Source organism: Oncorhynchus kisutch, linkage group LG26 (genome assembly GCF_002021735.2).
Source record: "Oncorhynchus kisutch isolate 150728-3 linkage group LG26, Okis_V2, whole genome shotgun sequence".
In the NCBI taxonomy this organism is placed as follows: Eukaryota; Metazoa; Chordata; class Actinopteri; order Salmoniformes; family Salmonidae; genus Oncorhynchus; species Oncorhynchus kisutch.
Genome location: NC_034199.2, coordinates 26,461,248 through 26,478,526, shown reverse-complemented (window position 1 = coordinate 26,478,526; position 17,279 = coordinate 26,461,248). Strand labels below are relative to the sequence as shown.

Sequence of the window (17,279 nt, the reverse complement as noted above, 5' to 3'; positions counted from 1 at the left end):
ATAATGTATACAACGACGAGATGGTCTTGACTCCGCCCTAATAATAGCAGTCTTTGTCCCAAAGGCAGGAAGGCAGGCGGTCTTCTTTTATTTAACTAGGCAAGTCAGTTAAGAACAAATTCTTATTTATTTGACGGCCGACCACAACCAAACCCGGACGATGCTGGACCAATTGTGAGCCGCCCTATGGGACTCCCAATCACGGCCGGATGTGATACAGCCTGGGTCTGATTATAGCACCAAAATGGCGAATGGAAGGCGTTCTTTAATTAAGAGTTGAGATTGAGAATTTAAAATAGTAGCTATTTTTAAATGTGGCCATCAAAACAGTTAACACGCAATTACATTTAATAACTAATTGTTATTTGTTGCGCAATAACTGGGCTTCTGGGCTTCTAAAATAATGTTTCGCTCCAGTAACAGCTAGAGCGAAACTAGGCTCTGTATGCATGTGTGAAAATACATAGGCGGCAATTTAATTCCATTCAATTATGTAAATGAACTTATAGATCGCTAAGCATGACCGTTCAAATGTATTTTTTGGAGGCTAACAGATTAATGGTTAACATCCCTCCTGGGAATCCATCATATGACCTACATGCTGAAAAACAACTAACTAACGGGCTGCAAACTGAGGAGGAAGCAAAGGGAGCTGTTGACCATGGGATGGCATCCACATTTATGATCGAATGATCTATTAAATCTGTAGTAACAAATAATCTTATTACCTTATCAATTCATTTATCCTCCCCTGCAGGACTGTTGTGATAGGAAAACAAAGTGCCAACAGCTAGGCTAGCAGATCTGTAGTGTATTACAGAGAAACAAAGCACTGAAGGCTAGCAGGTCTGTAGTGTAGCAATTGATTAGCAGGCCTGGGGATCAAAGCCTGTTTAAATTTGCAGCTTGGGGTCTGAGAGACAACCAGGTGCCCAAACAAACCTGAACTCAGCTGCCCCTTCAATTGCTATGGCAACTGCTCTCTGAGCTGACCATAGCAGAGTAGGGTGGGGGCAGAGGGAGACATGCTCCCTGGAAGACTTCCTGGATTCTACTGTTTGAGGGTAATACAATGTGAGCCCTGCTGTGCTGTCTAGGGTTGTAGGAAGTGCACGCAGGTGTCCATATGATGTCTCCGTTACTCTCATCCAATCCCACAATGCAACAAGGGTACCGTACTTTGCGATGTCACCATGCATCAACCTATCTGATCTGTGAAGAAGAGTGAACAAGGAGTGAAGAGAGGGAGCAAGTTTTTGGAATAAGATGCACCCCTGGTTGCATAATATCCTCAGTTGTGGGCTCTACTGGGCTTGGTTAAAGTACATGCAACATCCAGGCAATGCAAGTAGTCATGCACTTACAAAGACAACCACTGCATAAGGAGTCATTGCATGAATGAGTTAGCAGATCCTAAGTGCACTGGAAATACTGTCGACATGGACTCCAGTTGGATTGGTAGTGTTGGCAATCAAATTTCACCACAAAAAAAAATAATCACTTGATTAATAAAATAACATCTCCTTATATGGCCACATTAATGCTGTAAATGTTTATAAAACATGAGAAGGTTGTTGACATTGTTGTGTGTATTATGTCTGCCTGGCCCTGCAGAGGGACTGCCTGGCCAGTGGTGTGGCTGTCAGTCCAGTTAACAGCTGATATCAACGTAACCTGACCCTGTGCTCCCTGGAGAGCAGTTTCCTGTAAACACCAGAGTAGGTCAGTGTGTTTAAAGATCGGAGGTTGTCCGTCTGTTCTCCATCCATCCACAGTAAACAGGACGGCCCTCGCTGCTCTGCTCTCTGTGACCGATTGCTGACCTGGAAAACAGGTCAAACGCTTTCCAAACTCAATCAATGCTCAGTTGATGGGACTGACTGAGTGACTATGATTCCCTGTTAGGCAGGTAGGCAAGGCACTCAGTTAGGGATATGAGCCTATAGTAAACTACGATACCACAACATCCACCACAAGGTAAGGACTATGCCCACAGAGAACTGCAGTGTGGTAAGACTTGTTGTCCTTACCTGGTTCTGTGTTATAGGGACACAGACAGAGTATTGCAGCACTGAGTTTACAGTGCTGCAAGGTGTGGCTCAGGGATACTGTTGATAACTGTTCTAGTAACACGTGTTACAGGTTTTGTTTTTTCTCTTTATGTTTTGAGGTTGGACTTCAGCACATACAGCTCATACAGCTCGTTAGCACGTAGGAAGCACTGATTGGTGTCACCTCATTTGTCAGTATGTGTTACACCTGTGCTGGTTGCGTCTCATTAGTCAGAAGGTGTTTCACAGGTACTGGCCCAGGTTCTATTTAAGAGTGGCTGGCCAAGTGCACAAGTTGTCTTGAGAGATTAGGAGGCTCTCCCTATTTGATTTCACGAAAAGCATTCCTTTGTCTGTTCTTCCCTGTTCTTGTTTTGCTCCACCATTTTGGTTTGCTTCCTTTCTTTAAAGTTTGGTGTTTTATTATTTTGTTTGCCTCTTCTTGGGCAAATTCAGTGGACGTTCATGGTGGGTGTCTTAGGTTTTAGTTGTTGTTGCTAGCCAACTTTCAGTGGTGTCTTTCAGAAACCCTCCTAAAACTCCACCTGTTTCATTTTGGTTGTCAGTAACTCTTATTTCCCCCTTCTGTATGAGCAATATTCTATAGTTTTTTTTGCTTCGGAACGTAAGACACAGGACAGCAGTCCAGCTGTAGCCCTGTAAACTCTGCTACTGCTGGACTGCATCCAATATGAGCATAGGTAGGTTGTCATCAGTATCACTGAACTGCAGACCAGTCTTCTGCCAGACAGAGTAGCCTGTAATAGTGTGCCTGTTAGAGTGTATTCTCCAAGCCTGTGGCATCACCCAGAGTGTATTCTCCAAGCCTGTGGCATCACCCAGAGTGTATTCTCCAAGCCTGTGGCATCATCCAGAGTGTATTCTCCAAGCCTGTGGCATCATCCAGAGTGTATTCTCCAAGCCTGTGGCATCATCCAGAGCGTATTCTCCAAGCCTGTGGCATCATCCAGAGTGTATTCTCCAAGCCTGTGGCATCATCCAGAGTGTATTCTCCAAGCCTGTGGCATCACCCAGAGTGTATTTTCCAAGTTTGACAAGTGGTGTAACCTCAGCTGTAGCCTGTCAGGAACCAGGCTTCCCTAATCGGAAATCCTGGTGAAATCAATGGCAGAAAGTAGCAAAAAGGGTGTGGAAACCTGGTGCAAATCAGTTACGCCTCGCAACACGTCAAACCAATCAAATGCTTGCTTAGACAGAGCTCCCAAAGGTGCCCAATGCTGTAGGAGAAATCACTGATTAAAACCCCATCAAAATATGTTTCCATTTCTCCACATTCCCTTTCAATATAATCGCAGACAGACACACTTGATACACTAATCTTTTAATATAGCTTGTAGGTAGACACTCTTTTTTTGTAGTGTTCAAGCAGAGGAGTTGTAATGCCTTCATTGACTCGAATTTGTGTAAAGAGCACACTTCTGGCAAAACAGAATTCAGTTTCTTAAGTTTTTCTTACATTTTCTGCAATGTTGCAAACTAGCATAAGCAACAACTCTCTGCAAAATATGTTCTACCCGGTCAGAAAACAGTGAAGACCATAACACCAATTCTACGGGCATGAGGGGAAGGGTTCTTAAAATGTAACATCCAAAAAAAATCTAGCCACTGGAAGCCATTCTAGCTGTTTTGGCTTATTCAAAATTCTCCAGACCTCAAAAGGAAGCAAGACAACAACATGATTTCGGGAGGCTACCTCAGCTGTTACCCCTTAACTTCTTTGGGACTGGGGGGCAGTATTGAGTAGCTTGGATAATAAGGTGCCCAGAGTAAACAGCCTGCTACTCAGGCCCAAAATCTATAATATGCATATAATTAGTAGATTTGGATAGAAAACACTCTGAAGTTCCTAAAACTGTTTGAATGATGTCTGTGAGTATAGCATAACTCATGTGGCAGGCAAAAACCTGAGAAAAAAATCCACCAGGAAGTGAGAAATCTGAGGTTTTTCAAGTCATTGCCTATCGAATATACAGTGTCTATGGGGTCATATTGCACTTCCTAAGGCTTCCACTAGATATCAACAGTCTTTAGAACCTTGTTTCAGGCTCCTACTGTGAAGGGGGAGAGAATGAGAGCTGTTTGAGTCAGGTGTCTGGCAGAATGCCATGAGCTCAGTCTCGCGCGTGCCCGTGAGAGTTAGCGGCGTTCCTTTTCCTTTCTAAAGACAAAGGAATTGTCCGGTTGAAACATTATTGAAGATTTATGATTTAAAAAAATCCTAAAGATTGATTCTATACATCGTTTGACATGTTTCTACGACCTCTGATATAACTTTTCGTCTTTTCGACTTTTCGTCTGAACTTTTGCCTGGACTTGCCCGCGGCTCGTGAGTTTGGATTTGTGAACTAAACGCGCGAACAAAAAGGAGGTATTTGGACATAAATGATGGACTTTATCGAACAAAACAAACATTTATTGTGGAACTGGGATTCCTGGGAGTGCATTCTGATGAAGATCATCAAAGGCACGTGAATATTGACAATGCTATTTCTGACTTTTGTGACACCTCTCCTTCTTTGGAAAATGGCTGTATGTTTTGATGTGACTTGGCTCTGACCAAACATAATCGGCGTAAAGTATTTTTGAGATCTGACACAGCGGTTGCATTAAGGAGAAGTTTATCTATAATTCCATGCATAACACTTGTTTCTTTTATCAATGTTTATTATGAGTATTTCTGTACTTTGATGTGGCTCTCACCGGATGTTTGTTTGAGACAATGCATTTCTGAACATAACACACCAATTAAAAATGAGGTTTTAGGACATAAAGATTAACTTTATCGAACAAAACACACATTAATTGTGTAACATGAAGTCCTGTGAGTGCCATCTGATGATCTGTGATTAATTGAATCGCTATTTCTGACTTTTGTGAGGGCTCTCCTTGGCTGGAAATGGCTTTATGGTTTTCTGTGACTACGTGCTGACCTAAAATAATCGTTTGGTGTGCTTTCGCCGTAAAGCCTATTTGAAATCGGACACTGTGGCTGGATTTACAAGAAGTTTATATTTAAAAGGGTATAAAATACTTGTATGTTTGAGGAATTTTAATTATGGGATTTCTGTTGTTTTGAATTTGGAGCCCTGCAATTTCACTGTCTGTTGGCGAGGTGGTGACGCTAGCGTCCCACATATCCCAGAGAGGTTAACCCAGCATGACATCTACTCGGTTACCTCTTAACCCAGCATGACTTTCACCCCTTGAAATCCATTACAGTCTAAACCCTGTCTGTGCTGCGGGGGGGCGGGGGGGGGGGATTTTTATCATTTTGATTTTAAGACCCCTTGAAGTATCAAGGGGCGGCAGGGTAGCCTAGTGGTTAGAGCGTTGGACTAGTAACCAGAAGGTTGCAAGTTCAAATCCCCGAGCTGACAAGGTACAAATCTGTCGTTCTGCCCCTGAACAGGCAGTTAACCCACTGTTCCTAGGCCGTCATTGAAAATAAGAATTTGTTCTTAACTGACTTGCCTAGTTAAATAAAGCTAAAATAAAATTAAAAAAATACACAATTACTTGATGAAAAATGGTATTAGACCAAACTGCTATTAGCCCATACAAACACATTGAATAACAAATTCACTACATGGAACAGATAGTACCCCCTCCACCCCAATTTTTTTATTTAAAAAAAAAATAAGTTTGTTCTGAGAGAGATAAGATCGGGAAATATTACACTTTTTTTTTTTAAACGTGCATTCGGAAAGTATTCAGACCCCTTGACTTTTCCAGATTGTGTTATTTTACAGCCTTATTCTAAAATGGATTTTGAAAAATTAAACTACATTTACACACAATACCCCATAATGACAAGGGGAAAACAGATTTGAAAATTATTAAGTATTCAGACACTTTGCATCCTGGTGCATCCTGTTTCCATTGATCATCCTTGAGATCTTTCTACAACTTGATTGGAGTCCACCTGGGGTAAATTCAATTGATTGGACATGATTTGGAAAGGCACACCTGTCTATATAAGGTCCCACATTTGACAGTGCATGTCAGAGCAAAAACCAAGCCATGAGGTCAAAGAAATTGTCCGTAGAGCTCAGAGACAGGAATGTGTTGAGGCACAGGACAACCTTCCAGAAGGACCACCATCTCTGCAGCACTCCACCAATCATGCCTTTACGGTAGAGTGGCCAAATGGAAGCCACTCATTAAAATGCACATGGCAGCACGCTTGGAGTTTGCTAAAAGGCACCTAAAGATTCTCAGACCTTGAGAAACAAGATTCTCTGGTCTGATGAAAGCAAGATTGAACACTTTTGGCCTGAATGTCAAGCGTCACACCTGGAGGAAATCTGGCACCATCACTACGGTGAAGCATGGTGGCGGCAGCATCATGCAGTGGAGATGTTTTTCAGCGGCAGGGACTGGGAGACTAGTCAGGATCGAGAAAAAGATAAACGGAGCAAAGCACAGAGAGATCCTTGATGAAAACCTGCTCCAGAGTCCTCAGGACCTCATATTGGGGTGAAGGTTCACCTTCCAACATGACAACAACCCTAAGCACACAGCCAAGACAATGCAGGACTGGCTTCAACACAAGTCTCTGTCTTTGAGTATCCCAGCCAGAGCCCGGACTTGAATCCGATCAAACATCTCTGGAGAGACCTGAAAATAGCTGTGCAACGACGCTCCCCATCCAACCTGACAGAGCTTGAGAGGGTCTCTAGAGAATGGGGAAAAACTCCCCAAATACAGGTAGGCCAAGCTTGTAGCGTCATACCCAAGAAGACTGGAGGCTGTAATTGTTGCCAAAGGCGCTTCAACAAAGTACTGAGTAAAGGGTATGAATACTTATGTAAATGTATTATTTCCGTTTTTTATTTGTACTAAATTTACAAAAAAATTATAAAAACCAGTTTTGCTTTGTCATTATGGGGTATTGTGTGTAGATTGGATAAAAAAAATTAAAAAAGTTTTAGAATACGGCTGTAAGTAACAAAATGTGGAAAAAGTCAAGGGGCCTGAAAACTTTCCTGAAGGCACTGTACTTCAATTCATTTTTTCAACTGGTACCGGGGGACCTTCAGACGAGTCTTGTGAGATCTGTGTGCGTCCTAGAGCCAAAACTGATCGGACGCTACAGACAGAAGTTGGCAGAACGTCTGTACCGACTTCATATGAGCCCCATGACGCTTGTGGGTGTCGAAGAGCAAAACAGAATTTGTGAGAGTCATCTTTAAATAGGAGGGTCATTATAGTTTTGTAGGCCAAACTGTTCGGACGCTTCAGACTTTGTGAGAAGACCGATTTTCAGGATGTCTCATGGTCTGACAAACACCACTCTAGCTCTGTCACCTTCCTCCACAGATGCGGAAGTGCGTCATCGCCGATGCGGTGCATTGAGACGCATCCAATGCAAAAATCTCTAGCTTAAACTGACTGATTTCTCTAGCTAAACTGACTGATTTCTCTAGCTTAAACTGACTGATTTCTCTAGCTTAAACTGACTGATTTCTCTAGCTTAAACTGACTGATTTCTCTAGCTAGCTTAAACTGACTGATTTCTCTAGCTAGCTTAAACTGACTGATTTCTCTAGCTAGCTTAAACTGACTGATTTCTCTAGCTTAAACTGACTGATTTCTCTAGCTAAACTGATTTTGATGGGGATTGTTTTATTATGCCAATTAGATTTCCGCAGGGGCGTGGACATTGTCTCTAGGGGGCTAACACAACATGACTTTAACTCAGTTACCCCTTAACTCAGCATGATGTCAACTCTGTTACCACTTCACTCCGTTACCTCCATCTGAACACACTGCTGTATTGTTAGCTCAGTCTCAGCTCCACACTCTCTCACCCCAGCCTCAACTGAATTGTGCTCCATTACAAGGACAGGCGTTTGTTATTATCCCTGCGTGAACCATTCCGTGTTCAAAACTTTTACTATCTACTGTGAACATCAGCTCTTCGGTTTCTACACGACACTAACAGGGTTATCTGACAGAGACTGGTGCCACGAGGACAATGGATACCCAATCCTCTTGTTAGAAATCCAGGCATGTCCCACTATCATAGCGGGCGAACCTTAGATAGGCTTGGGTTAGCACAAACACACAGAGATCATTCCCCTTTCTTTGACATATGAAGGCACTGTAGAGACAGACAGTAGAGATGACGCATTGTGAGAATATATGAGACGCTGTGAGGAGGGGGGCTCTAGCGAGGGAAGCACAGAGATCACAGAGTCTGAAAGCCTCTTCCAACATGTTCTCTCTGATAGACACACCAAACAAACTGACACACACATACACACACTGATAGAAGGATCAATATAGCCTAGTAGTCCTGTCTGTAGAGCCTCTCAAAATCAGACAGAGCGAGAGAGGAGCAAGATACAAAAGCAGAGAGAGAGAAAGACTCATCAATAATGTGGTTTAGTGAGAAGTGTGAGCTGATGGTACTCATCAGTGTGGGGTTCTGCCTCCTCTCCTCCACTTTGTTTTCTGGCCAACGAACATGAGATCACTACCCAGTGTGGATATATATCCAGCAGCCATCCCAGAGAACCAGGAGAGACAGACTGACCACACCACAGTACTGCAGCTCATTCACCATTTAACAGCAGCTCATCAAACACCACAAGAGCTTATGGACAATTTGCTTCACTGGACATTCTCATTTTCCATACAGAAAACGCATACATGCACAGTACACACGCCACAAATGAACCGCAGTCCAAGTTGTCTGATCTGCTTTATCTCAGAAAGCAGCTGCAGAACCGAACAGTAACAACAGCAACAACCCAGAGACAGACTGGGTTGGTTGGATGGGGTCCACTGTTAATGGATGATGGCCAAGCATGAACATGTCCAGTATTTCTGAGGGAGGGTGTGCACATATGGAGAGGAAAGGTGAATTTACGTGTGTGTGGTTCAGAAAAACGCCATGGCACTTACCAAAGATATTGGTGGAATGTCCTTTCTTGGCGAGAGGTTTCAACTCGTTGTGTCCCCATCCGTACTGTCTGTAGCTGTCCCACGCATGCTTCATCATCTACAACACACACACACACACGCTTTAGACACATCTGCAATACAGCAACGTAACGCGAGTCTTGACTCTTGTTCCACCTGGAATAGAAACGCAGAGCATTTAGAGAAAGACAATCAAGGTATTTTGTTTTGTCTGCTACAACACCATGAACCTATCTTGAACTATAGACTCTAAAGGGAGAACCTTACAAGAGGCTTGTCACATACCTTTTATTTTATAAATGACTCATACATACAGTCCTGCACATAACATCTTGACAGCACAAACAATCAGCATTAACACACAATTCTTTTTTCACCATCATTTCAGCCTCGACACTGGAAAGAGAATGGCACCTAGGCCTTTGTTCTGGAAAATGATGCAACTGAGATTGACATCCCCATGCCCCCTCAGCCACTGGCCCCACCTCCACTCCAGCCCCTTAAACACACCCAAGCTCTTTACACACCCCAAGCCCCAGCCCCTGGTGTGACCACAACTCTGTCAGTTCCTCTGTCACTCAGTTTCTAGGTCAATGGCCAGCAGGTCCCTCACCACACATCTCACACCATGGCTGGGTGGACAGGACACAGTCTGTGTGTGTGTTTGTCGTGTAACTACTTCTCTTCAGACAACATTGATAAATTGGCGCCGTAGGGCTCCTCTCTCTAATCTTTTTCATTGTGTTTTCCTTGACTGTCTGGAGGCACTGACCACACGTGTCTTAAGGATAAAAACACGGCTGTATTCTTAACATGACCTTTACAGAGGAGCCGTAAGAGATGAACTGAGAATAAAGAGGGAGAAACAGACAGGATAGTGAGGTAAGCCTTGACACGAAGACAGTGATGCTGACCAAAGGAGAGAAGAGGAGACCCAAGGGAAATTCAAGAGAAACTGCTGCTGACTGACAGAGTCACGCTTTCCCAAATCTCTACTGCACGCTCAACATTTCCCTTTTCCTCCTAAATCATGGCCGTAGTCTGGTGGGATTAGCTATCCCAGGAGGACATTTTCTCACCCTGTTGGTCTGTCTCTGTCTGCCATGGCAGCCATCCAAAAATGTGAGACCAGGTTTTCCTCCTGTTCGAGCCAGAGTCTCCTCTTCTCCTTTCGCTCTCCTCTGCCAGCCTCTCCTCTCGCCTCTCTTCTCCCAGCAGCACCAAGGCAAGGGAGGAAGGGAGCAAAGCCAATAGAACACATGGCCAGGAGTTTCATTGTGTTCTTGGCTTGCTGGCATTCAATGACGCACTCGGTCTCCACACAGCAGGAGATAATAAATCACATTAACTTACTGGGAAAACACCACTTAACCCATTGGCTCCTGATGGCGAGGTAGACCTCTAATTGGCAGGTTTATAAAATGCTGATTGGCCCATCTGTTAAAGAATATAGGATTTACAGAAACGGACTATTCAAATGTACAGTACGAGTCAAAAGTTTGGACACATACTCACACAAGGGTTTTTCTTATTTTTTTTATACATTGTAGAATAATAGTGAAGACATCAAAACTATGAAATAACACATATGGAATCATGTAGTAACCAAAAAAGTGATAAACAAATCTAAATATATTTTATATTTGAGATTCTTCAAAGTAGCAACCCTTTGCCTTGATGACAGCTTAGCACACTCCTGGCTCTCTCTCACCCAGCTTCATGAGGTAGTCACCGGGAATGCTTTTCAATTAACATGTGTGCCTTGTTTAAAGTTAATTTATGAAATTTCTTTCCTTCTTAATGCGTTTGAGCCAATCAGTTGTGTTGTGACAAGGTAGGGGTGGTCCATCATTACTTTAAGACATGAAGGTCAGTCAATCCGGAAAATGTCAAGAACTTTTAAAGTTTAAAAGTGCAGTCGCAAAAACCAGCCAGCGCTAAAATGAAACTCTCTCTATAATAAATGCCATAATAAATGCTTCAGAGTTCAAGTAACAGACATCTCAACATCAACTGTTCAGAGGAGACTGCATGAAATCAGACCTTCATTGTTGAATTGCTGCAAAGAAACCACTACTAAAAGTACATCAATAAGAAGAAGAGATTTGCTTGGGCCAAGAATCACCAGAAATTGACATTAGACCGATGGAAATCTGTCCTTTGGTCTGATGAGTTCAAATGTGAGATTTTTGGGTCCAACTGCCGTGTCTTTGTGAGAAGCAGAGTAAGTGAACGGATGATCTCCGCATGTGTGGTTCCCAGCTTGAAGCATGGAGGTGGCGTGATGGTGCTTTGCTGGTGACACTGTCTATGATTTATTTAGAATTCAAGGCACACTTAACCAGCATGGCTACCACAGCATTCTGCAGCAATACACCATCCCATCTGGTTTTGCTCTTAGTGGGACTATCATTTGTTTTCAACAGGACAATGACCCAACACACCTCCAGGCTGGGTAAGGGCTATTTGACCAAGAAGGAGATTGATGGAATGCTGCATCAGATGACCTGGCCTCCACAATCACCCAACCTCAACCAAATTGAGATGGTTTGGGATGAGTCGGACCGCAGAGTGATGGAAAAGCAGCCAACAAGTGCTCAGCATGTGGGAACTCCTTCAAGACTGTTGGAAAAGTATTCCAAGTGAAGCTGGTTGAAATAATGCCAAGAGTGTACACAGCTGTCATCAAGGCAAAGGGTGGCTACTTTGAAAAATCTAAAATCTAAAATATATTTTGATTTGTCTAACACTTTTTTTGTGTTATTGCATAGTTGATGCCTTCACTATTACTCCACATTGTAGAAAATAGTAAAAATAAAGAAAAACCCTGGAATGATCAGGTGTGTCCAAACCTTTGACTTGAACTGTATATTAACATTATACACACTGACTGGACATTTCACTTAACGTACCATTAACATGACACAAAAATGACAGTTTGTTGTTATAACATTATGACCAGCACTCAATATAATTTCTAGAGTCTAAAACCCAACAACCATTACTGAATTGACTGACTGGGGTAACATCTTGACCAGCATTCAAGATCACTTCTGTAGTAGGGAGTCTGATTCTAAAATGCCATAGCCAATTAAACTCTCCCTTCATGCATGACTTTATGGTGTGTTTCAACAGATGCTGCTCCTTCAGGTTAGGTTACCCTCTCGAGCACATATTGAATGTCAAGATCATTGCAGACATACACACATACGTTACCATGCCGCTGCCTGTAGCGTGAGACCAGGCCAGGGATGTCTCCCAAACAGCACCCGTTTCCCTATGTAGTGCACCCTATGGGCCCTAGTCAAAAGTAGTGCACTATAAAAGGGAAAGGGGTGCCATTTGGGACGAAGGCCAGAAGCGTAATGTGTTAAGTGGCATTGCAAGTATTTATATCTTCTTTGAAAAGAGAGAGGGGTTTGGTTGGCTCTGGTTCGGTCTGGTTCCTGTTCTCAGACGTCCACATTCTTCCCCAGCTTAGCTGATCCTCAGCTTCTTCACTGAGACCATGGGAGCACTGATGAGGGATACACAAAACACACTAAGACAGAGGAATAATGTGCCTCAGCAAAAAGAGGGCGAATCTACACACTGCAATAAGACAGTGCTAGCTATGTTCCCAACTGTGGTCTTCTCTACTCTTGGCTTTTATTCCCAGTGACTGTTGATGGCCTTCTGCTCGTCGGTTAGCAGCCATCCTGCCTGTCTAACTATGGGCTTGGGGAGGGAAGCATGAAGAAACGACAGCTTGTGGTGGGTTTCTCAGTGTCTGTTAAATAAAACCCACGCTCCACAGAGATGGAGAAACACACAGACCAACCTCTGGTGACTTATCTCTGAGCCAGAAAAATGTGTAAGAAACTCACAGCCAACCTCATGGTTCTGGATGTGTTGGTTTGAGCATGGTAACAAAGAACACTAAGATTGTGGGTTTAATTCACACAAGGGCCTCATATACTGGATATACAGTGCATTAGGAAAGTATTCAGATCCCTTGACTTTTGTCGGTTGCGGGCGACTTAGAGCCGTCCTGACACTGAATTGATCACAGCGGGGATTGGTGCGAACTATAGGGGCGAGGGGCCAGGGTTACTGTGGGTTCCGTGTGAAACACGGTACTTGGTGAAGCCCTATTGAAAAAAAAAAAACTTGTTCTGAAAAGTGTCTACAGTGGGGCAGTTAGTCAGCCACCAATTGTGCACGTTCTCCCACATAAAAAGATGAGAGTCCTGTAATTTTCATCATAGGTACACTTCAACTATGACAGACAAAATGAGAAGAAAAAAATCCAGAAAATCACATTGTAGGATTTTTAATGAATTGATTTGCAAATTATGGTGGAAAATAAGCATTTGGTCAATAACAAAATTATCTCAATACTTTGTTATATACCCTTTGTTGGCAATGACAGAGGTCAAATGTTTTCTGTAAGTCTTCACAAGGTTTACACACAGTTGCTGTTATTTTGGCCCATTCCTCCATGCAGATCTCCTCTAGAGCAGTGATGTTTTGGGGCTGTTGCTGGGCAACACGAACTTTCAACTCCCTCCAAAGATTTTCTATGGGGTTGAGATCTGGAGACTGGCTAGGCCACTCCAGGACATTGAAATGCTTCTTACGAAGCCACTCCTTCGTTGGCCGGGCGGTGTGTTTGGGATCATTGTCATTCTGAAAGACCCAGCCACGTTTCATCTTCAATGCCCTTGCTGATGGAAGGAGGTTTTCACTCAAAATCTCACGATACATGGCCCCATTCATTCTTTCCTTCCTTTACACGGATCAGTCGTCCTGGTCCCTTTGCAGAAAAACAGCCCCAAAGCATGATGTTTCCACCCCCATGCTTCACAGTAGGTATGGTGTTCTTTGGATGCAACTCAGCATTCTTTGTCCTCCAAACACAACGAGTTGAGTTTTTACCAAAAAGTTCTTTTTTGGTTTCATCTGACCATATGACATTCTCCCAATCTTCTTCTGGATCATCCAAATGCTCTCTAGCAAACTTCAGACGGGCCTGGACATGTACTGACTTAAGCAGGGGGACACGTCTGGCACTGCAGGATTTGAGTCTCTGGTGGCGTAGTGTGTTACTGATGGTAGGCTTTGTTACTTTGGTCCCAGCTCTCTGCAGGTCATTCACTAGGTTCCCCCCGTGTGGTTCTGGGAATTTTGCTCACTGTTCTTGTGATCATTTTGACCCCACAGGGTGAGATCTTGCGTGGAGCCCCAGATCGAGGGAGATTATCAGTGGTCTTGTATGTCTTCCATTTCCTAATAATTGCTCCCACAGTTGATTTCTTCAAACCAAACTGCTTACCTATTGCAGATTCAGTCTTCCCAGTCTGGTGCAGGTCTACAATTTTGTTTCTGGTGTCCTTTGACAGCTCTTTGGTCTTGACCATAGTGGAGTTTGGAGTGTGACTGTTTGAGGTTGTGGACAGGTGTATTTTATACTGATAACAAGTTCAAACGGGTGCCATTAATACAGGTAATGAGTGGAGGACAGAGGAGCCTCTTAAAGAAGAAGTTACAGGTCTGTGAGAGCCAGAAATCTTGCCTGTTTGTAGGTGACCAAATTGTTATTTTCCACCATAATTTGCAAATAAATTCATTAAAAATCCTACAATGTGATTTTCTGGATTTTTTCCCCCATTTTGTCTGTCATAGTTGAAGTGTACCTATGATGAAAATTACAGGCCTCTCTCATCTTTTTAAGTGGGAGAACTTGCACAATTGGTGGCTGACTAAATACTTTTTTGCCCCACTGTAAGTGTCCCTCAGAAGTGGTGAAGTCCAATTATTTTAAATGTGCTAGCCAGGTATGCCCTGGGTTACTCTTTGTTTTTTTTTATTGAAACATTCTGTGGCATAGACTAGGAATCACTGGCCACTTTAAGGAATGGAACGCTAGTCACTTTAATAATCTTTACATATCTGGCATCACTCATCTCATACGTATATACTGTATTCTATGGTATCTCGTTCACTTTATGTTTACATACAGTTGAAGTCGGAATTTACATACACTTTAGCCAAATACATTTAAACTCAGGTTTTCAAAATTCCTGACATTTAATCCTAGTAAAAATTCCCTGTTTTACGTCCGTTAGGATCACAACTTTATTTTAAGAATGTGAAATGTCAGAATAATAGCAGAGCAAATGATTTATTTCAGCTTTTATTTCTTTCATCACATTCCCAGTGGGTCAGAAGTTTACATACATACACTCAATTAGTATTTGGTAGCATTGCCTTTAAATTGTTTAACTAGGGTCAAACGAGTTAGGTGAATTTTGTCCCATTCCTCCTGACAGAGCTGGTGTAACAAACTATAGTTTTGGCAAGTCAGTTAGGACATCTACTGTGTGCATGACATGTCATTTTCCCCCCAAAAAATTACAGATTATTTCACTTAAATCACAATTCCAGTGGGTCAGAAGTTTACATACACTAAGTACGAAATGTTTGACTATTTTTCATACATTTTTCTAATATAGTAAAACACTTATTTGAAGGGTTTGTATGACCTCTGCCCTGACTTTCCAGTGTGGTTTGATCACCCTCATTGGACAGCCATTTGGATAATGAATTAAAGGTCATTTGTAATTCTGATTGAAAAGGTCATTTGTAATATTGATAATTAAGATGAAGTTTATAGTTCTTAGCCATATTTTTGACTCGGACCAATGTGGAGAAGGAGAGGGTGTTGTCTTTGACTAAGGGTAGGCTGTCTTAAGTCTATTTTCCTATGTCCGTATGTGTACAATTATTTTTCTTTATGGAGTTAAGGGTAGTGATTCTAATTCTATCTTGTTATTTGAAATTATTTTGTTTTATTTTTAACCATTAGTAGTGGGTTTTTTTTTTTTTTTTTTACACATTACTCACATTGGGAGACGTGTCAAAATCGGGGAGTCCTCTGAGGTTTTGGATTGAAGTTTACACACCTTAAGTGATATGTAGGAGTGTATTGAGTGATATGTGAAGGAGTGTATTGTTGTGTTGTTTGTTCTGTTCTGATACAAATCTCACCAGATTAGGTCTGCTGGATTGTTGGGATTTCTCCCGATGGGTTATAGGTCTGACTTCCTGAACCTGTGGCTCTGCGGTGAAGTTGACAGTGTGATGGGGAGTATAAACCAATTTGCAAAACATTGTTTCAATAGAATGTGTTGTTATTCTCTTTGACACGTTTAGACATTGGTACTAAGAATAATTGGTAAACGTAATAATTTATGCTTGTCTGGATTTCCTGAATCAAAAATGAACTGAACTAAACTGTTGTTCTGATCTGTCCTCTCTTAAGGTTATCATGAAAAGTGACGTCAGTAGGTGTCTTAACTTCTTGCGTCGAGCAATCCCGTATCTGGGAGCGTAATCATAGCCTCAAGCTCATTACCATAACGCAACGTTAACTATTCATGAAAATTGCAAATGAAATTAAATAAATATATTGGCTCTCAAGCTTAGCCTTTTGTTAACAACACTGTCATCTCAGATTTTCAAAATATGCTTTTCAGCCATAGCTACACAAGCATTTGTGTAAGAGTATTGATAGCTAGCATAGCATTAAGCCTATCATTCAGCAGGCAACATTTTCACAAAAACAAGAAAAGCATTCAAATAAAACCATTTAACTTTGAAGAACTTCGGATGTTTTCAATGAGGAGACTCAGTTAGATAGCAAATGTTCAGTTTTTCCAAAAAGATTATTTGTGTAGGAGAAATCGCTCCGTTTTGTTCATCACGTTTGGCTAAGAAAAACCCCCGAAAATTCAGTCATTACAACGCCAAACTTTTTTCCAAATTAACTCCATAATATCGACAGAAACATGGCAAACGTTGTTTAGAATCAATCCTCAAGGTGTTTTTCACATATCTATTCGATGATAAATCATTCGTGGCAGTTTGGTTTCTCCTCTGAACCAAATGGAAAAATGCACGCAGCTGGAGATTACGCAATAATTTCGGAGGACACCAAGCGGGCACCTGGTAAATGTAGTCTCTTATGGTCAATCTTCCAATGATATGCCTACAAATACGTCACAATTCTGTAGACACCTTGGGGAAACGACAGAAAGGGTAGGATCATTCCTGGCGCATTCACAGCCATATAAGGAGACATTGGAACACAGCACATTCAAAATCTGAGGCACTTCCTGTATGAAATTTCATCTTGGTTTTGCCTGTAGCATTAGTTCTGTGGCACTCAGACAATATCTTTGCAGTTTTGGAAACGTCAGTGTTTTCTTTCCAAAGATGTCAATTATATGCATAGTCGAG

The 17,279-nt window shown here is 42.2% G+C and overlaps 1 protein-coding gene across 1 annotated transcript in view; it reads right to left on the bottom strand.

The window, feature by feature from the left end:
- Nucleotides 1-17,279, bottom strand: part of LOC109870951 (mannosyl-oligosaccharide 1,2-alpha-mannosidase IB) — a 144,620-nt gene that overhangs the window by 73,221 nt on the left and 54,120 nt on the right. The window contains exon 5 of the mRNA XM_020461669.2: nt 8,982-9,078. Within this exon, the coding sequence (XP_020317258.1) occupies nt 8,982-9,078 (97 nt within the window). The remainder of the gene's footprint in view (nt 1-8,981; nt 9,079-17,279) is intronic.